Below are 22,645 nucleotides of genomic sequence, written 5' to 3' on the forward strand. Positions count from 1 at the left end.
TGAATTAAATGCCATTAAACAGTGGTGAAACTCACAACCAAGTGTAAGTTCTGACATGGTGGTTCAGGATGAGTAATGTAATCCTTGTTGGTAAATAATGAGATAATGGAGATGACAAATCAGACAAGTGAGTCTGCAATAGATCATGAGGATTTTCTTCTGGCAATGTCCTCGGTGTGATGCACAAGGTGCTCAGTTATTGAGGTGAGAACCACTGATCACTATTCAATGCGCTATTCAACTATGATCAGATTCCTTCACAGTCCCTTATTGTGTTTTATCTCACCAACTATCTCATCATTAATGCTTCAATACAAGCAGGCCATTAGTATCACAGATTTTATTGCTTCATAACCAACAGTACAACTGTATCTTATAACTTTTTAACAAGAAGCATTCTGGGAGTTTTGCACAACTGAGCTGTCAGAATTATGGCACAGTCTACAATTGATCCAAACAGTCAGATGGACAAGTTGCAAAGTTAGTCCCCTGAGTGCAGATAACAGATTACCAACAGAAAAAAATACAGAAAACCCAATATGCATAAAGTTGGATTAAAAACTGCACCCAACCCTGCAAATTTTGTCTTGATGCATCGCCTGGATAAGACTGTGGGTAGGAGTGAAATATCTAAGACACATACCTGGTATTTAAAACTATGAAAAAAATTCATTAACGCATTTCTTCAGTAATGTATTTATTTTCAATGTTTTTACAACTTACATCTGAATAAAAAAAAATATATATATATATAAAAATTTGTATACAAATAATGGTGGAGCTCCAGAATCCTGCATTTACTGATAAGTTGCCTATAAAATTTTGGTTCAAAAATATTTTCTTTTGTTTCAAAGGTTTTTCTCGGCCATGTGTAAAGCGACGCAACTCTCGAGTTATAATAATATGACAACAGTGAAGTTCATTTTCAATGAAAATGATGTCAACACTGCACAGAGCCATTGTAGTGTTACTGCTTTACCCGATTGCACAACAATGCTCTCCTGCTTTTTTATTTATTTATTTGATTCGTGTTTTACGCCGTAATCAAGAATATTTCACCTATACCACGGTGGCGGCCAGCATTATGCTGGGAGGAAAAGGGGAAACCCACGACCATCCGCAGGTTGCTGGAAGACCTTCCCACATGCTTCTTATTTGTAACCTCTTGGTATCCTATTTTTATGTCTATCAGGCAACTGCATCCAATCCTGTGAAATGGCATAAGTAACTAGAAGCAACAGAAAGTGGAACAACAATGGACACGATGGCAGTGAACAAGTATGGGTTACTCGTGTGAAGCAGCCAACCAGATTTCATGCTGCTTGAGGGAAATTCCTTTTGTATTACACGAGTTGCTTCATTTCACACAGCGTGTCTGTTACTTTTAGAGCAATTGTTTAACATTTTATGTGTTTCACATTTTTATCTTTCTTTAAACATTTTTGATTTTTTCACTGATATATCTCTACTTTACAAAAGCTACACTATTTTCTACCTAATCAACATATTAAACATAAAAATTTTTTTCCTAACAAAAGCTAAGCTATTCTCTACCTAATCAACATATTTGATTCGATGTACTACAACACACAGGTAACAATAGCCAAACTGCTGCCACAGTTTTATTCTACCTGTCACTAGCACTGAAGAGTGAACCCCTGGTAGACGAGAGCCAATACAAGTTCATGGCACCAGAAATAATTTAACTACCTGTCATATATATATGACATCCCACATGAGCATCCGTGTATTAGACAGCTTATACAATCTCATTATGGCATGATAAAAGCGAAGTAAACAAGTGTCCATTTGACAATATTTTTTGAGCATTCTTTAGAAACCTTGCCTGATATAATGTCCTTTTTTTTCACTATTCATTCAAATGGGGAACAACAATCTGTACAAAAGCACCACTATCTTTTCGTTTCCTTTGTCTTTGACTTTGTTTTCGTTTCAGATTTACTTTTTGTTTCTGTAGCTTTTGTTTTTGTTTGTTTTGTCTGTGACCTTGATTTACTTGAACCTTGACCTCTTCGCCCTCCTCCTACAGCCAATCCTCTGTCAGCTGATAAGGCCTTTTTCTTCAGCTCAGCCAATAGTATTTCTTGTTTCTTCAGCACTTCCTCTTTTCGGCTCCATGCAATTATATTGTACCCTATAAAACAAGAACAATGATAATTAACACACCGGCACTTTGGTTATATTGGCCTTATGCCCATACATCCCTCGTGTCCTTTCTCATCGCAAAGTTCATACTTACCTTTCCATTCTCGGCGAAAGTAACAACTCTATAACGCCACACAGGGATTGAACACTTGTAACTTATGTGTGAGGACACCTGGTTTACCTATTTGCAACTGTATTGCTTTTGAATGATTGAATTGGTGTCCTATAGCGACAAATCGGAAATGTTTGTATGGTGAGAAACTTATGATGGTGAATTTTAAAGTGACTTCACCCATTTTCAACAGGCTACTGCTCTATTGGTAGAGATGAAAACTGATCCAATTTTATAACTATTTAAGTGAATTGTGGTAACACCAAACCATAATACAATTCGAAAAACGGTTGCATAAAAATGAATAAATCATTCTCACCCATAGCTGAGGCTAACACATCTCCTTGGGGATTGAATCTGTTCAGCTGAAAAAAATAAAAGGCAATAGCACATTCACACACAGGCTGACTTCATAAAATGAATTTTGACTGAAACGGGGCATTTTAAGACAAATAATGCTGTTAACTGTTTTCATCCAGTTTAAAGGGATACAGAATCAACGCTGATTGTCCAACAGTGGTCACGCCAAATTAAATCTGTCGTGTCTAAAATTCAGCTCAGTCTAAGAATAGCCTGGACTTGCCTATCTCTCACACCAGCCAATAAGAAACGATTCCGTAACTCTTTGATGCAGCTAATGTCTTTACTGGAAGAAAATTTCCTTCAATATACGAATTCTCATCCTTCCTACTCTTAGCTGTAATGTAGAGGATAATATTCCCTAGTTATTTAACTGTTAAAACTAAGGAACGTGGAATAACTGATGACTTACAGAAATCAATCCTGTCACAGAAGGATCCTGGAGTTGACAGACCAATCCACCTGAGGGAGCATCAAAGATATCAATAGTTCTGGAGTCATTCTCCTGGAAGTTGGGATCTGGGTACCGGCCAACAACAACCAGGTCCTGGAGTGGATGCCAATGAGCCTGCCAGAAAAATGAGATCCAAGTCAAAAGTGAATGTCTTGTTTCACTTTTCTTGTGAAGCGACAATAAAGACACACAAATTGTCAGGTCATTGATCACTGAAGCCGAGCTGTAATCCAGGTCTCGCTGCTTTAGGTGTGACCTTTCATCAGGAGGTTTGTCAGGAGTTTACACTGACCTTTCATCAGGAGGTTTGTCAGGAGTTTACACTGACCTTTCATTTGGCAGGAGTTTACACTGACCTTTCATCAAGAGGTTTGTCAGGAGTTTACATTGACCTTTCATCAGGAGGTTTGTCAGGAGTTTACGTTGACCTTTCATCAGGAGGTTTGTCAGGAGTTTACACTGACCTTTCATCAGGAGGTTTGTCAGGAGTTTACACTGACCTTTCATTTGTCAGGAGTTTACACTGACCTTTCATCAAGAGGTTTGTCAGGAGTTTACATTGACCTTTCATCAGGAGGTTTGTCAGGAGTTTACGTTGACCTTTCATCAGAAGGTTCGTCAGGAGTTAACACTGACCTTTCATCAGGAGGTTTGTCAGGAGTTTACACTGACCTTTCATCAGGAGGTTTGTCAGGAGTTTACACTGATCTTTCATCAGGAGGTCTGTCAGGAGTTTACACTGACAATATTGGTTTCGCATTTGATAATCTTGACTGCCGTCAAGAATCTAAAAATCTTTCATATTTTTTTCTGTTAGCCATAGTCAAAGACACAAAATATTTACAGAAAATTTGACTGTACAAACAATTAATGATAGCTATTTATCTCAAAGACTTACACACAAGGTTTATAATAAGTCTAGTATTAAAACTTTCTAGTTACCTAACACACCTCAGAAGTAACACTATACACTCAGCCTGCCATTAACTGATAGACTACATTACTATACCTTTATGGGTGTTATGTGTTGGAAAAATCGGTGTGGGTGCGCAATAGACGTCTCTAGTGTCCAAGATGGGGCAGTGTAAACTCTGATCTCATTTTTCTGATCTGTTGTCAGAAGGCGACATCCATCTGTTAAGCTGAAGTAAGCTGTCCGAAAAAAAGAAAAAAAAAGAAAAGAGGATTACTAGCCTGATTCACTTGACATACCATTAATGTTGTAGCCACCGTAACAAGCGGTTTATAGCCTGTGGCACAGTCATGACAATGACTTCCAAGCCTCTCACCAATAAGATTTCTGTGAGTTCAAGTCCGGCTCGAGCTAGTTTCCTCTCCAGTTGTACGTGGAATGGTCCGCCAGCAACCTGCGGATGGTCATCAGTTTCCTGTATCAGCATAGATTTTAATAGCCAGAAACTGAAAGCAGGCTGTCTCATTTCCAATTTTCCCTATCTCCCACACGTTAATTTTGTACGAAGAAAGCATCTCCCAGACACTGAGACACCCCACCCAATCCCTGGCTAAATGTATGTGTTTTAGTAACCCACAAAGTAGGACATTCCCCCTAAATTGATCCACCAGATCTACCACATGTTTATAGGATGAAAAGGTTTATATCTTCAAATATACAGCACAATACTGTTGACACCTAGCATTTCAAACTTAATTAAGTACAGAACACTGATCTTTTAGATTATGAATGCAAAAAACATTTATGTCAAATAAACAGAATTACCAGAATTAACTGGCTTTGTGTGTTTGAGATCAACAAGTGAACTTTCTCGTCCTTTGATCATGCGAACATCCCAAAATTTGACTGTTTGGTCACATGATGCAGTACAGAAGAGCCAATCCTCTCGCGGACTCCATTCAACATGAGTGACCTTTGACCTGTGAAGTCGGTGGGACCAAATCTGGAATATGTAAACACATAATTAGATATGTAAGCTCCATATTGAGGTTATCATACCTATAAACAGGTAGAAAAACTCACATATTTTGAAACAGTATTTATTTATTTATTTCATAGTTGTTCTACACTGTACTCAAAAATATTTCACTTATTCGACAGCAGCCAGCATTATGGTGGGTGGAAACCTACTGAAACAGTAATAAAACTAGATAACACAATGCACTTTAGCACAAGATCCCATTTATCTTCTTTTCTCATTTTATTTTTGAGTATTTCAATTTCTCCAATAAAAAAGATACATGCCCGGAAACAATTGACAGGTGAAAAGCTTACCAAAATGTTTGGGAGAAATCTTAGTCATAACATTCCACACATGCTTCTATCTTATCATGAAAGATCAGTCTACGATTATCTAATGTACAAAACACTTTTGGATTACTACTGTAATTATTCAAATATTTCGCATGTGTTTATTCAAGCATATTCTGAAGGCATTCTTCTTTGTAGACTGATAAAATTATACTTTTTAGAAAGCCCTCAAATTGGTCAACCCTGCCGATGTAGTTTTGTACATACATTGCACTAAAAGTTGTTCTTTCATGTGCGAAAAGGTCGGGGAATTAGGTTAGACACTGAAATGAGCCTTTCAAACATTCACAGCAGCAAATCTCTTCACAACTAACATGGTTTAGAGAGTAAAGACAAAGGCAACCTTATGTGGTTAAGTAAATGTCATCGCTATTTTTTCACCCAAAAGAGCAACAATTGTACATACTGACCTTCTTACCCTTTGGGGTGAGAAGAAGGGTATTTCCAACATTATCTCCTGTGAGCACAACATCTCTGGTCGCACTGACATCCACGGAGCAGTACCAGTAACTACAACCATCAGAAATCAGGCAGGATGATTACTTGCCTGATGGGTATTTAACACTAACAAGAGAAACAGAAATTAACATTGAGAGAGAAAAAGCTCCTGTCAAATAAAAACTTCAGAGAAGGACTCAGATTTTCAATGGTCTTTCAGGTTATGCCCAACGAACATATCTTAAGCGATGATCTCAGGCATGGCTCTTTTGTTGCTTTTTTCATTTATTCGATTGGGATTACATTCCAAAATTCAGAACATTTTCTGATTTGCTGGTTAGTTTTACCACCAACCAGGAAAAGGTGCCGGACACACCTCCTACCCTCTGACTGCATGGTGTCAGATATAATACTCACTCCATAGAGTCCATGGTGTCAGAAATATCACTCACACCATAGAGTCCATGGTGTCAGGTATAATAATCACTCCATACAGTCCATGGTGTCGGATATAACAAACTCCATGGTGTCAGACATTATACTCACTCCATACAGACCATGGTGTCAGATATAATACTCACTCAATACAGACCATGGTGTCAGACATTATACTCACTCCACACAGTCCATGGTGTCCGATATAACACTCACTCCATACAGTCCATGGCGTCCGATATAACACTCACTCCATACAGTCCATGGTGTCAGATATAACACTCACTCCATACAGACCATGGTGTCAGATATAATACTCACTCCACACAGACCATGGTGTCAGATATAATACTCACTCCATACAGTCCATGGTGTCAGATATAACAAACTCCATGGTGTCAGACATTATACTCACTCCATACAGACCATGGTGTTAGATATAATACTCAGTCCACACAGCCCATGGTGTAAGATATAATACACTCCATGGTGTCAGACATTATACTCACTCAATACAGACCATGGTGTCAGACATTATACTCACTTCATACAGACCATGGTGTAAGATATAATACTCACTCCACACAGTCCATGGTGTAAGATATAATACACTCCATGGTGTCAGACATTATACTCACTCCATACAGTCCATGGTGTCAGATATAATACTCACTCCATACAGACCATGGTGTCAGATATAATACTCACTCCACACAGTCCATGGTGTCAGACATTATACTCACTCCATACAGTCCATGGTGTCAGATATAATACTCACTCCATACAGACCATGGTGTCAGATATAATACTCACTCCATACACTCCATGGTGTCAGACATTATACTCACTCCATACAGTCCATGGTGTCAGACATTATACTCACTCCATACAGACCATGGTGTCAGACATTATACTCACTCCATACAGTCCATGGTGTCAGACATTATACTCACTCCATACACTCCATGGTGTCAAACATTATACTCACTCCATACAGTCCATGGTGTCAGACATTATACTCACTCCACACAGTCCATGGTGTCAGACATTATACTCACTCCATACAGTCCATGGTGTCAGATATAATACTCACTCCATACAGTCCATGGTGTCAGACATTATACTCACTCCATACACTCCATGGTGTCAGACATTATACTCACTCCATACAGTCCATGGTGTCAGATATAATACTCACTCCATACAGTCCATGGTGTCAGACATTATACTCACTCCATACAGTCCATGGTGTCAGATATAATACTCACTCCATACAGACCATGGTGTCAGATATAATACTCACTCCATACAGTCCATGGTGTCAGATATAATACTCACTCCATACAGACCATGGTGTCAGACATTATACTCACTCCATACAGTCCATGGTGTCAGATATAATACTCACTCCATACAGTCCATGGTGTCAGACATTATACTCACTCCATACAGTCCATGGTGTCAGACATTATACTCACTCCATACAGTCCATGGTGTCAGATATAATACTCACTCCATACAGACCATGGTGTCAGACATTATACTCACTCCATACAGTCCATGGTGTCAGATATAATACTCACTCCATACAGACCATGGTGTCAGATATAATACTCACTCCATACAGACCATGGTGTCAGATATAATACTCACTCCATACAGTTCATGGTGTCAGACATTATACTCACTCCATACAGTCCATGGTGTCAGATATAATACTCACTCCATACAGTCCATGGTGTCAGATATAATACTCACTCCATACAGTCCATGGTGTCAGATATAATACTCACTCCATACAGTCCATGGTGTCAGACATTATACTCACTCCATACAGTCCATGGTGTCAGATATAATACTCACTCCACACAGACCATGGTGTCAGATATAATACTCACTCCACACAGACCATGGTGTCAGATATAATACTCACTCCACACAGTCCATGGTGTCAGACATTATACTCACTCCATACAGTCCATGGTGTCAGATATAATACTCACTCCATACAGACCATGGTGTCAGATATAATACTCACTCCATACACTCCATGGTGTCAGACATTATACTCACTCCATACAGTCCATGGTGTCAGACATTATACTCACTCCATACAGACCATGGTGTCAGACATTATACTCACTCCATACAGTCCATGGTGTCAGACATTATACTCACTCCATACAGTCCATGGTGTCAGACATTATACTCACTCCATACAGTCCATGGTGTCAGACATTATACTCACTCCATACAGTCCATGGTGTCAGACATTATACTCACTCCATACAGTCCATGGTGTCAGACATTATACTCACTCCATACAGTCCATGGTGTCAGACATTATACTCACTCCATACACTCCATGGTGTCAGACATTATACTCACTCCATGGTGTCAGACATTATACTCACTCCATACAGTCCATGGTGTCAGACATTATACTCACTCCATACAGACCATGGTGTCAGATATAATACTCACTCCATACAGACCATGGTGTCAGATATAATACTCACTCCACACAGTCCATGGTGTCAGATATAATACTCACTCCATACAGACCATGGTGTCAGATATAATACTCACTCCACACAGTCCATGGTGTCAGATATAATACTCACTCCATACAGACCATGGTGTCAGATATAATACTCACTCCATACAGTCCATGGTGTCAGATATAATACTCACTCCATACAGTCCATGGTGTCAGATACAATACTCACTCCATACAGACCATGGTGTCAGACATTATACTCACTCCATACAGACCATGGTGTCAGATATAATACTCACTCCATACAGTCCATGGTGTCAGACATTATACTCACTCCATACAGACCATGGTGTCAGATATAATACTCACTCCATACAGTCCATGGTGTCAGATATAATACTCACTCCATACAGTCCATGGTGTCAGATATAATACTCACTCCATACAGACCATGGTGTCAGATATAATACTCACTCCATACAGACCATGGTGTCAGACATTATACTCACTCCATACAGTCCATGGTGTCAGATATAATACTCACTCCATACAGTCCATGGTGTCAGACATTATACTCACTCCATACAGTCCATGGTGTCAGACATTATACTCACTCCATACAGTCCATGGTGTCAGATATAATACTCACTCCATACAGACCATGGTGTCAGATATAATACTCACTCCATACAGTCCATGGTGTCAGATATAATACTCACTCCATACAGTCCATGGTGTCAGATATAATACTCACTCCATACAGACCATGGTGTCAGATATAATACTCACTCCATACAGTCCATGGTGTCAGACATTATACTCACTCCATACAGTCCATGGTGTCAGACATTATACTCACTCCATACAGTCCATGGTGTCAGACATTATACTCACTCCATACAGTCCATGGTGTCAGATATAATACTACTCTTCTTCCCCTCTACATCTTGCAGGGCAACTTGGCCATCAATGGAAGCGGTCAATAAATATTTGTCATTCTTCGGCCAAAACTTTAAGGCTTGTACTGAGCCCCCTGGGCCAATCTGCAAACAATAACTCAATAGTACAAGATGTGGTGATTTCAACATTTAGACCCTTCATTATAAATTATAGCAGTACCCGTAAAGTTTATGACTGGTCAAAGGTATTCTTAAGTATTGGTAAGAGTTTGGAAAGGCCTATGACATGGTACTTCAATGGGCCTCAGGTTCAAGGGATACGTCCACATATGCCTAATTTTGATGTCCTGCATTAAACATCATATGTAATAACATTCCAATCTATTAAGGCACATACCCTCCCAAAATGCTTTCTTTTTCTTCAAGACTTTGAAACATTATCTGCACTAAGGGAGATAACTATGTAAAAATCATATGATGTTGGTATTTTATTCCAGAATCTAAGCTGCACACGAGGTTGTTCTCTACCAAACCTGCTGGAATTCTCCCAGCCTCTCTTAAAAGGGAAATATGTGTAGGTCTAAATTTAATTCAGTTATTTTGGGAAAAATTCTTCTTTAGAAAGTCTGCTTACAAGGTTATGGAATTACATATTTACATTATGGGCTGTAACAGTACAGAAACATTCAGGCATGTTGACTTTCCACAGGCTTCATGCACTATGCAAGATTTAGAAGTGTGTGGTGTGTTGTCATTGTGTACCACCTAGATGAATATAAATGTAGGGACACTTGTTTGACATGATCCTGATGCTTAACTCCAAAAAGATACATGATTTTTCTGTGGAGGATTTAGGGTACCAACGACATACCAGCCTGTATAAGATGAGTCAGCACTTCAGGATTCACATAAGCTCATGCAGGTTAAGGGGAGACAGGGCGAGGACTTTCGCGAACTAACACAGCTAAAAGGCGTGATTTTAAGGCAGTTGCTAACGGTGCCATTGGGCTGACAGACTCGGCTATCGAGATATGTATTCAGTCTATTAAGTACTGTAAAATCTTGCCTTTTAGCTGTGTCCCCACCCTGTCTTGTCCATATCTGCGTGAACCCACGGGACTCCTGAAATGCCAGCTATCAGTTTTCCACATCACAAATGTCAAATGGTAACTACATGTAGCACATTTACAGATCTAGGTGGTGGTATACACCCCAGACTTACACCATGCTTGAACATATCCTCGTTGGCTGACTCTATGTTCCACAGGATAATGTCCCCACCCTTGGATCCAGCAACAACAACATTAGAGTTTGTGGGATGCCAATCCAAAGCAGTCACTCTTCTGTCAAAGGGGGAGGCCATTCGATAGAACTGGAGCTCTGACAGCATGGAAACGAGGGGTTTGGAAACAGCCTGCAATTCAGATTTATTTATTTATGTATTGAATGGCCTACAACCATGTAATCTTGAATTTTTTACTTCCTTGACAGAGATTAGACTTACCAGATATATGAGAAACCTTCTGACTTGAAGCCGCAGCTAAGCCACTGAAGGCTTGAAGGCTGCGACCTCACTGGTCAAGGAAGCACCTGATGACACCAGAGCAACACTTCAGTCTACTAAGCTACAAACCTTAAAACAGGTGCGTGATATTTTGGAAAGCACCTGTTTTCACCCCAAAATCATGTTGACAATGTTACTGACAACTATAATGGACCAAGGTGACCCAAGTAAATGTACTTCAGTGAATGTATATAACACTGACAAATAAGCCTTGCCACATTCTCTACATCACTGTTTTCAAAAATCTCAGACTCATATTTTTCAGGTTTAGAGTCATGGACGGCCCCAAAGCTATCACTTGTAATTAGTATTCAAGATTAACAATACTTTTCATCTTTACGAGTTTTGAATGTATCAGGAAGATAACAATCACTGTGTCAACAGATATGGACTTCGTGGTTACAGATCTACAACTGGTTGTCTCTATCATGAAGGCTACTGTTAAATCTGAATGTTTCCCCCAATACGAGCACAAAAAATCAGTGCATAATACTGTAATACTTCAACCTTTTGCATGTTTGCAAGGTGTTTGTTCAAGCATATTATGAAGGCATTATTCTGTATATACTGATAAAATTATACCTTTGAAGAAAGTTTATTGAAATTGACCAATAAAACCAATCTAGCTTTGTCTTCAAAATCAAATTAAAAGTGCGCATCAACTGCACTGTAAGTTGCTCTTTCATATGCCAAAAGGTTGAGGAATTAGGGTAGTACTAGTAAAATACATCTAAAGTTCCTCAACTCAATAGTAGTTTGTTACAGCATGTAGTCTTTTATTCTTTCCAACAGTGTGTTACATGTATATAAATAATTACCAATCTTTCTCCTACTTGGAGAATGCTTACCAATAGCTCTGTCTCACCTGTGTTTTTCTTTTGAATTCTAGAAGTCTCATTATTTATGTATTTATTTATTTTATTGTTATTGAATGAAAGACTCAAAAATATTTCACTTATATGATGGCAGTCAATTTATGGGCCAAAGGCCGAGAATTCTCATTAAGCCTACTAACACATACCAAATTTTAAAGGTTGGAATGTACCTTTTTCATTCAAAAAAACTTGCCTTCTGAAGTTTTTGTGGTTGTCTCACTCCAAGTTGTTTATTACAGAGAAAATGTACAAAGTTGACACTGTCCCATCCACCGTGACTGCTCGGTCTTATCTTGATCTCGGAAGCTCTAGTCTTGAAGAAATCCAAGTCAAATTCTGGTGCAAAAGTTCTGATGTCATGGATTTCTTTATTCCCACTGTCATCTGTCCAAGAATATTTACTTGATGTTTCGCCTTGGACATTAATGGTCTCATCACACCCTGTATCTTCACATTGCGGTTTTAGTTTGGATTTCCGTGAAGTTTTGTTAGTCTGTTTACTAGAGGCCTTAGGTGGTAACTTGACGTTCGTGTCATTATTTCCATCTAGTCCTGAGCTCTGTTGTTGTTTAGTTGTTCTCTTCACATTTTTTACGGGAATATTGCCATTCAAGTCTGTATTTTCATCTCCTGTTGAGGTGTTAGCTTGCTTCCTCTTCCTGGCACTGTGACGAGCTGACAACACTTTATCCTGACATTTGTCAGCTTTCCCCATGACTAAAGCACTTCTTCTGCTAAAATCACAACAACACAAGGACACATTTAGGTAAATGTGACCACAACAGAAATTGGCGTGTGGGGTAATTGTTTTAGAGTAGATTCAAAGTGGCGTGTGGGGTAATTGTTTTAGAGTAGATTCAAAGGTCCACATCAATTGTTCTGCAAAGTGCTTTGTAGAATGGAGAATCTGGAACTATTATTTCTTTATTTATTTGATTGGTGTTTTACACAGTACGCTTACTCAAGAATATTTCACTTACACGACGGCCAGCATTATGATGGGAGAAAACCGAGCAGAGCACGGGGGAGACCCACCACCATCCGCAGGTTGCTGACAGACCTTCCCACGTACGGCTGGAGCGGAAGCCAGCACGAGCTGGATTTGAACTCACAGTGATCGTATTGGGGGGAGGTTGCTGGGTCATTGCGCTGCGCTGGCGTACTGACCACCTCGGCCAAGGATCGAGGTGGCCCTGGAATTTTTAGGACAACGATACTCAACAATGTTACACTGTTAAATTCTGTTCATCAACTACAGCCATCAACGACAGGTTTGGCTTCGAATACTAACTTTTAGTCTCACACGTTTACGAAAGCATTTTACATTAGTTTCTTGTCTACAATGCATATAAAGCAAACCTGTCAGAGAATCTTGAGTTCGAATCTTACAGTTCTTGCTTGTCAACAAATACACATTGACTTACGTAACTTACGCGGGAGTTCTGTTGCATCTTGGGAAACATCCTGTAAAGACGCATTTTCGGATTAGGTATTAATCTTTAACAGTTTTCTACACTACAATTTTCAATTATTTCAATCAGTTCTTTATTTTATATTAAATAATTCAAAATTAAATAAACAACATTTCAAAAGATTAAAGTCGTGAGAATTGGATGTTACGAATCGATGTCTAGCTTTTGCAAATGACCTTGAGAAGTTCAAGGAAACAGCAAGGCTGAATCGCCGGGTTGATCTTCACTGTAGTAAACTTCACTACAAACCTACACAATGGCAAGCCAGAGGAAATTTTTCGTGGGAGGCAACTGGAAGATGAATGGGAACAAGCAAAGTATTGACGAAATAGTCAAATTTCTCAAAGCAGGCCCATTGTCAGAAAACACGGGTAATTTTTTCGCAGCTTGTAGCCCCCATTCCCCACTACATCATGCACATGTACCCGTAGCTCCGACGGCCCGTCTCTTCATCCTAATGGATAACGGCCCAGTATTACCTGCTGTCCCTCACACATAGCTGTTGGAGCGGATAAAAAGTGTCCGTCCGTACTTGTAGTTGACCGAAATGATCATCTCTCCCAGATGTCACCTCTTCCGATCGCTAGTAAAAGCAGGTGCCTATTATATGACAGGTAGCATTGTTGGCATCAGGGCCGGTTAACTTTACGATGAAGAGATGGCCAGTCAGAGCTAATGTGCCTGTAGCTCTGCAGGGCTGTGATTATTTATACTATCACAGCCCTGTCTTATTCCATTAGCTTACCTTGAGCTCCTGTGTACTTGGCTTGCTGGTTTCAGTATACTTCTAATGGGCACCAAATAATTTGTCTGTACGTAGTCACAGTCTCCTCAGCTATCAGCTCCAAGTAGGTGTTCCCCAACCGCCATGTTTCCAACACATTGGAACATCTACCTCAAACTGATGACGACTGAGACGACTGTGATTACAGACAAACAGATTATTTGATTCCCAGCAGTAGTATACTGAAGTCATCAAGGGAAGAACAGAGTTGTTCAAGGTAAGATCATGGAACAAGACATGGCTGTGACAGGATACGTAATCACAGCCCTACAGAGCTAATGTGCCTGATCGAAGTCTGAAGGTTTGTGTCTCTCTGTTTGTCTCTCTGTCCGTCCACTAGACCCAGTATGTTATCAGAATCTAAATACCAACAAGATGTAATCATAGTTGGAAACCTGTACAAATAACTATGATGTGAGTAGCCCTGGATGACTACGCTTGTATGGCCTCACATAGCCATGAACTGCTCCTAGCTCCATGCGTGAAGCTGACAGCAGATTTAACAATGTACTTCCGTACCCAGCTGCTAGATCAGCTTTACACACTTCTAGAATGATATCTGAGGAGCTCACTGTTGTACCTTAACCGCGGCCTTAAATCTTAGATATTAAATCTTAAATAAAACCTTGACCTTGTAGATTTATGCATTGATGACAGATAAATCATGTCTGCATACATGTTATCATTTCCAGATCAACGCATAGAGTAAATCCTTGGTGTTTTGACAGGTCTTTGCTTCTGTATACTTATTCCATGTGTGGACTCTACATGCAGTAATCAATTTCATGTCATTTGACATCGTGAAACCCTGGTCTTTGCATCATATGTTTTTGTTCACTGAGCTTCCCCGTCCCTTGGCAAATGGTCACATGCGGTAGCGGAGAAACGTCAGAAGAGCCAGATATTGAGTGGAAATTGTATTAATTGCAGCTGTCATTTTGCCACAAAATAGGTGCATGAGCAAAGAGTTTCTTTGCAACGACTTGTCAACAAATCTAAAGAACTGAGAGATGTTCTTATTTAGCCTTTGTGGTCGGGGTGAACTGAATATGCAAGAAGCTCTGTGTGACACACAAGCTATTTATAATTTGACAGCTTATGATGTTTCTAGCTGGAATCCCCGGGTTACATGATGGCGAGTTCGGCACCTAAAAATGGCGACCAACCCATCTAAGTGGAAGCAACTTGTTCGCTGAAATTGTTTGATTTGTTGTACATAGTGGAATAGGTTAGGACAAAATAACATCATTAAAATGTTCTGAAACCAATACTTACAGAACATGTTGAACATCTTGTTTGATACTAAAAGTGAGTGTGGCTCTGTCTGCTTGGCACATCATTTGAGCCACATTCTGAAATCATCGTAAAATTTCAGAAAACAATTGATTACTAATCTCCCAGGCCCCACCCTGTCTTGACCATATCTACGTGAACTGGTGTGACTGCACTTATATGTCCATGCAGATTTAGCCGAGACAAGGTGGGGGCTGTTGTAAACTACCGTAGCTAAAGGACCTGATTTTATGTTAGGTGCCAATGGCACCAGACAGATGTGTATTCAATCTAGCAACTACAGTAAAATAAAGTCTTTTTTTCTACTTTAATTTGCGAGAGCCCCCACCTGTCTCTCCGATATCTGCGTTAACTTGCGAGACACCTGAAATGTCGATTGGGCTTATTGGCCTGTGCAGCCTTTTTTAAGTGGATTTAATGGCCCATTTCAGTTCACAGTGCCCTGCAGAATGGACTGACTGGATTTTTCAGTTCATTGATTAAACGTTGAGGCAGGTAAACTAGATTAGGGAGATTACGGAACTGAAGAGTACAGAGCTGTAAAAGTGACATGGTGAAAGAAAAAGTTTTTTCAAGATTATAATTTGTGGCTCTGGGATTGAAAACTGAATATTTGCTCAGGTGTTACATGTTAAGAATATCTATAAACATAAATCATATTTATAATTTGCATTAAACATCATGTTTTTTGTTTCCAACAGAGGTTGTGGTTAGCCCCCCAAGTCTGTATTTGGAGTATGTTCAGCAGAGCCTTGGTGGTAGTGTTGGAGTCGCCGCACAGAATTGCTACAAAGTGCCTAAAGGAGCATTTACTGGTGAAATAAGGTATTAGTCAGTTGTTCAGATTAACATGTAGCATCTACAGTTCTGGTTTTAAAGCCAGTGTGTTTTGTCAGATTTCAGAAGAAAGGATATTTCCAAATGTGCAATCACATGGATAGGATTATTCAATAAATTAAAAAGATATTCGGTTTTTAAAATGAGATGTTATACCCTATTTACATATCCAGGGTGCTCCCAACTTTGGAACACACTTTGTAACCGTCTCAAGCTTTCATTAAGTGACAGCTGTGAAGCAGTTTAAAGCTGCAGTACCAGTTAGTAAGCCCAAGGGTTGTTTTCTCTAATTTGACCAAAAAACAGTTCAGTCTATTAAGTAAGTAATAGCATATACAGACAAGGTATACATGTATTATTTGTTATATTATTATTTTATTTGTTTACGTGAAGCATTTTTCTTCTTCTGGAACATTAGTACCCTAAATGACCTCAAATTTCGCCCACAAAAGTGCATTTTTAGAGACAGGTGAACGTCACAAAAATATTGCTCTGGTGCTTAATTTTTCCAGTAGAATATCATCCCATGTTCAAAGCAGATCTCAAAACACCTTTATAAACTCAATAGAACTCTCAGAATTGGGAAAAATGGACTAGTTAGTCATGGACGAAATTCATGGTGATTTAGGGTATGTGGCAAAATGAAAAGCTTAATGAGATTTCTTACTATATCCGTTTCTGCTTAGCCCTGCCATGATCAAAGACGTGGGCTGTCAGTGGGTGATTCTAGGACATTCAGAAAGAAGGAACGTGTTTGAGGAATCAGATGAGGTATGCTCTAGTGAAATTAAGGGAGAGAATAGTTTACTGTTGCTTAATTTCATACTCTGACAGGGAACATTTAAAAATGATTCTTGCTTCTCTTTGTTCTCGGGGCTTGACTGGCAACAAGTGGGTGATAGTGTGTTGTTAAAACATGAAGTTACCTGGAGACCACTTCTACTGTTATGTGATGTCATGTCTGGGAATGGTTGTCAGCAAATTGCTGGTGGTTGGTTTACTTAATGCAGTTTATTTCCACCAGCATGTATCGAACAGAACAGTCCATGTTAAAATACAGATGCTGCTTTCAACTTTTATCGATTTACTGTTCTAAAATCAGCAGCAAAGGCTAGACTAAGAAAAGACATCAGTATTTCTTAATTTTGCAGGGTTACAAGGAAGAGCTTTCGTGAAGGGTAAATTTTTTGACTTTTCCAAAATACCTTTGCGCATATTGATTTTTTGCCAAAATTTTCTATATATGTATTCTGTTGTAATTATAACAAAAATGTTCAAGACAAAAAATGTCCGCTTACCAGAACGAGACCTTTTTATATAAGCTAGGCTGTCTACTCATGCCATAGGTAAATGTTATGGTTATGTACATCTCTTGAGAGATATGGTCTTGTAGAAGCATTATTCTGAACGAGGCAAAACCTTAGTACTATGAATATAATGAGAAGATATGCACACTTTACAACAGAAAAAGCACTACTGCAAAGTTGTAAACTTGAGTACCATTTAGGGTGACGGACTTTTGTGAAAAGGTTTATTGAAGGCCTGTGTTTTTTTTTCTCACAAAGTTTCACTCTTGCCATTTTTGATTGGCCCTCGAATATAGATCCTGCTCCTTCACTGGAAGCTAAGTCAGAAGGTTTGTCAGTTAACCAGCAAAGGGTATTTTTTCTCTTGTGCTCGGTTTCCCAATGATAGATCTGATCTCGGTCTTTCAGTTGAAAGCATTTACAGGTGGCATTGAATCCTAATTAAATAATTAAAACAAGAACAAATACGCAACAACTGTCACTCCACAAAAAACGAAGTCTTCATGTCCTTAGGGCCTTCACGAACAGACAGAGAGAACACGTACAGAGCTGAAATTAATAAATCTGTTTTGTTGTCAGCTTATTGGACAGAAAGTGGCCCACGCCTTGTCAGAAGGACTTAAGGTGATTGCTTGTATTGGAGAGAAGTTAGAAGAGAGAGAGGCAGGCAAGACAGAAGAGGTCATCTTCAAACAGATGCTTGCCATTGTTCGTAAGTACATGTAAATATGCTGGAGGCCACAATCAGATCATTGGTGTCATCAGGTTTATAAGACTCTTCTTCTAAGACTCTGTGTACAAGGAATTTCTCCATTCTTCTGCTCTCATTGTTTCAAGGTCCGGGTTACCAGAAACCATCAGCAGAGCTTGCGGAGCCATGAGTAGTCTCATGTTCGTTGGAAGACCTCATATCTTTACCATTATGGCATGCAAGACGGTCCATCATAGAAGGGAAAGTTTGGTAGTAACTTGCCCAAAGTCGGTGGTTTACCCGTGGCACTCCTGCAGTCTTAAAGGTGACCAGTAATTTGTGAAAATGTCATGAAGAAATGGAGAAATATTCTTAGTTTTTTTGGCATTTTTAGCATTTTACACATTATCCTATGAATTATGATAATAAATTTTATTGTTTGGCAAAACAGTGAATTTATCCCAATTTATGTTTTGATAGTTATATGTGAAACAGGTTAGAAACAGGTCACATGCTTTAAAGTTGAAGTACTACAACTATGATATGCTGCCATTGTAAACGTGAAATAAAGAAATAGAACTATGATTTGGACGGTTGTTTCAGCTAATGTGAAGGACTGGAGTCAGGTGGTAATAGCATACGAGCCAGTCTGGGCTATAGGCACAGGGAAGACAGCCTCTCCAGAACAAGCCCAGGAGGTGCATCAGTCTCTCAGGGCATGGATCGCCAAAAATGTCGCCCCAGATGTGGCTGCAGCTGTCCGCATTTTGTACGGAGGTGAGGATTGTATATCAGTATTCACGATGGTGTTAGCAAGGGAGACAACCGTGAGGAACTTCATTGAATGCTGTATCAGTGACTGTCTTGGCAAGTGATTAGCCTTGTTCAGAAGCTGTTTAAAATTTTCCAAGTTGTACAGCTATTGGTGCTGTGTTGAAATGTGCAACAGACAAAAGAAATACACAAATATTGTTACTCTGAAAATTGAAAGCTTTATTTTAACTCCATATTTTTAGCAGTTTATTCTGTCATTTCCTGATGATGGCAAAATACATTGCTGAAGTATTGAGTCGAAATGGAACTTTCATTTTTCAGAGTTACACTATTGGTGTATTTGTGAAACTTACTATTGGATCTACTGGATCCAGTAGTCCCGTTATTACAATAGTATGGAACTTTTCATAAACTGATATGCCAGTATTTCTTTGTTTCAGGATCAGTGAACGGTGGGAATTGTAAAGACTTGGGTTCCAAGCCAGACATTGACGGATTTCTCGTAGGCGGAGCATCCCTTAAACCAGAATTCGTACAAATCGTCAATGCTAGATCATGAATCTAGGACTTGAATATTTAATATGCTTTTTGCTTATTTACGCATACCAATGTATTATGTATCCTCTACATGTATACCAGTGAATTGTATTCTAATACAAGTGTGGACAAAATTTGCCTTTCTAGATGTACCAGTGTTAAGGCAATTTTAAATGAGGTGTACTTTTACACACATGGAAAGATAGTTTTGAATGCAATTTGTTTCCCTAAATTATGATAATTTAGTGTAGAAAAGAAAAATTCATTGCCTTCAAAAGAAGGCTTGATCTTTGCCATCTGTCTAAAAACAATTCACAGAATTAGAGTTTGTGAATTATCCATGCTTCACATCAAGTAACTGTGAAATTTTGGTGGATGACTTGTGAGGATAGACTGGAATATCGTGATCATGCAGTAAGTTTCAATCAGTCTTTCATCTGTGCAGATATGTTTATGTGTGAACTGTGTAACAGTTACTACTGTTAAATTGACGTAATTGGCTAGGATTGAGTGAAGAAAAGTTACATGTTGGTTGATGTCAAGCTTTGGTGTCATTAGAAGTATTTTAGATTTGAAACGAGCTATTAACGTAATAAACTTTGGTTCCTAGCTAAAAAGATGATTTTCTACATTTTATTTAAGCTGATAGAGGCAGCATAATTTGATTTTGACATGGGATCTGTAAAAACACTTTAAGGCACTAAGAGTGCATGGATTATGACTTGAATGAAGCCAGACACTTAACTGTGGAAAGCTCGTACATGGTTTTAACGTAAATTCTTCGGAAACCTCTACCCTGTGGGGTGACAACTCAAGTTTTCTTTGCTGTAGGCTTTCTAACGCATCTTCTAGTCCCCATTTTATCCAAACTTTCCCACTGATTGCAATTGTTGTTCATTAATTATTTAAATATTGTACATGTCATATTAATGCCATAGAAATAACTGAATATTTCTGGATGTCTTATTCAGTTATTTCTATGGCATTAATATGACATGTACAATATTTAAAGTAAGGAAGTATTGATTAAATTAAGAACTTGCAGCTCTGACTTCACGGAAGAGTTTAGTGGAGAAATGGATAACATTTACTGGTGCATGCACATATGAAGGGGTGTTACAGAGTACTGCGGCTGCCGTCGTATAAGTGAAATATTCTCGAGTACGATGTAAAACATTGATTAAATACGTAAATAGAGTACTGCATGGGTATTTCATTAAACAAGAATCAGTTGAACAGCGGATATGTTACAGGTGTCTGAGTGATTCTACAACACAGTAGTCAGTTCATTGAATAAAGAAATCAACTCCTGACTATACGATTGTCATGTTATTGAATTGGAGCTACCTATGGAGGACATAAACTAGACTGTTCTCATACTTTTAGAGTGTACATATGTAACTTTGCTGGGGAGATCTGGTTTTTATTATTCAGTTTATACTTGAACAAGTTCTTTTTGTGTCATGTGAAAAGCATCTACCCTGTACTGTTGTTACCATTCAATGTTTACCAGTATTTTCTGGTTTAACCAGTATTGAAAGGCTATTTCTTTGTGTTGTTTCATTAGTATACATGTAGTCACATTTTTATCACTTTTGTTCTGATAAGGCGTTTAATTTTTTTTTGCTGCCTTTTTACTTGCATTGTTATGAAGGCTTTCACAACTTTATATTAATGCTATTCTGAACCACAACAATTTTTATTTGTACATTTGGTGCAAACTTAAGAATGCGAGAATTATGAATATATTGGAATTTTCTTTGTTTTTATTCATTTATGTGGTAATGAAATCTTTAACCATTAAAGCACAGGCACATTTTGATTCTAAGCATTTGAAACACTAATACAGTTAAATCATAAAGACAAAAGCTGCATAGACATGAATGCATTCTTACCTCCATCAGTTTTTATGTCTACAGCTGAAATCCCTAAATCCAATGTGCTAATAATCAGTACTTTCTTATGAATGTGCTTTGAAAAAAAAAATTGTGGATAGTTACGTTTTTTTTGTTCTCATAGTTTTGCTGTCTCCAAGAAATGAATCGTATGATTACTTACTGTATGACAACATTGGCTGCCTGTTGAGATTATGTGGAATTAGTACTTGTAAAATATGAGCCAGCACTGTCAGAAGTTATATTTGAGTGTGTCACCCACTTCTCCCCAGAGAAAATCAAACTCTATTTACGGGAGATAAACTGCTTCAGTAGAAAAGATCACGCCATCCCCTGACCTTTATTTGCGCAAGCATGTAGAGTACAAATTAAATCTTGAACATTTGTAAGATTTTATTCTAATTTGCCCAGTGTATAAAACATGTTTACAAAAAAAAAAAAAAAAAAAAATGGAAATATTGAAGTAGTTTTTTTTTTGTTCTTGATGAACACTTTAGTCAAGACTAAATAAGCCAAATTGAAATTTGGGTTCAAACTTCCTTTTTGATTGTGTCACATCATACCCTGAAATGTTCCACTGTAATGCACATGCGAGATGGCATCCACATGTCTGGGAGAAATATATTGGAAAGAGTCTGTGGTATATCAGAGGACATGGTTTGAGCATCCACCTCAGGAGACCCTGGATCAAACCTGTGTTGGGTCATACCAAAGACTTCAAAAATGGTACTTGTTGCCTTACACTCAGCACTGAGAGGTTACAGCAAGGAAACAACTGGTTGGCCTGGTGTCAGAATAATGTGACTTGGTGGGGTGTCATGTCTGGTGTTTTCGGCATGATACTTTAGTGAGGCAGGATTTAGGTAGAATGGATTCACCCTGCCACAAGAAGACACAGAATATACATTTATATACATAAACAACCTAATGAGTCGTCATATGACTGAAAAATTGCTACATATGCAGTT

The 22,645-nt window shown here is 38.7% G+C and overlaps 2 protein-coding genes across 2 annotated transcripts; one reads left to right on the forward strand and one right to left on the reverse strand.

The window, feature by feature from the left end:
* Nucleotides 1–1,620: 1,620 nt before the first annotated feature.
* LOC135475772 (DNA damage-binding protein 2-like) lies at nucleotides 1,621–12,802 on the reverse strand. The gene is made up of 9 exons (XM_064755712.1): nucleotides 12,281–12,802; nucleotides 10,871–11,062; nucleotides 9,644–9,792; nucleotides 5,787–5,886; nucleotides 4,831–5,008; nucleotides 4,102–4,244; nucleotides 3,051–3,206; nucleotides 2,598–2,643; nucleotides 1,621–2,155 (listed from the first exon to the last, which is right to left on the reverse strand). Exons 1-9 carry the CDS (start codon nucleotides 12,800–12,802, stop codon nucleotides 1,914–1,916), a joined length of 1,728 nt encoding a protein of 575 aa, XP_064611782.1. The 3' UTR covers nucleotides 1,621–1,913.
* A 947-nt stretch (nucleotides 12,803–13,749) lies between these two features.
* LOC135474781 (triosephosphate isomerase-like) lies at nucleotides 13,750–20,714 on the forward strand. The gene is made up of 6 exons (XM_064754376.1): nucleotides 13,750–13,930; nucleotides 16,338–16,461; nucleotides 17,160–17,244; nucleotides 18,360–18,492; nucleotides 19,075–19,248; nucleotides 19,686–20,714. The coding sequence occupies exons 1-6, from the start codon at nucleotides 13,816–13,818 to the stop codon at nucleotides 19,802–19,804; spliced, it is 750 nt and encodes a 249-aa protein (XP_064610446.1). The 5' UTR covers nucleotides 13,750–13,815; the 3' UTR covers nucleotides 19,805–20,714.
* Nucleotides 20,715–22,645: the final 1,931 nt, after the last annotated feature.

This window comes from Liolophura sinensis, chromosome 9 (assembly GCF_032854445.1).
Source record: "Liolophura sinensis isolate JHLJ2023 chromosome 9, CUHK_Ljap_v2, whole genome shotgun sequence".
NCBI lineage: Eukaryota > Metazoa > Mollusca > Polyplacophora > Chitonida > Chitonidae > Liolophura > Liolophura sinensis.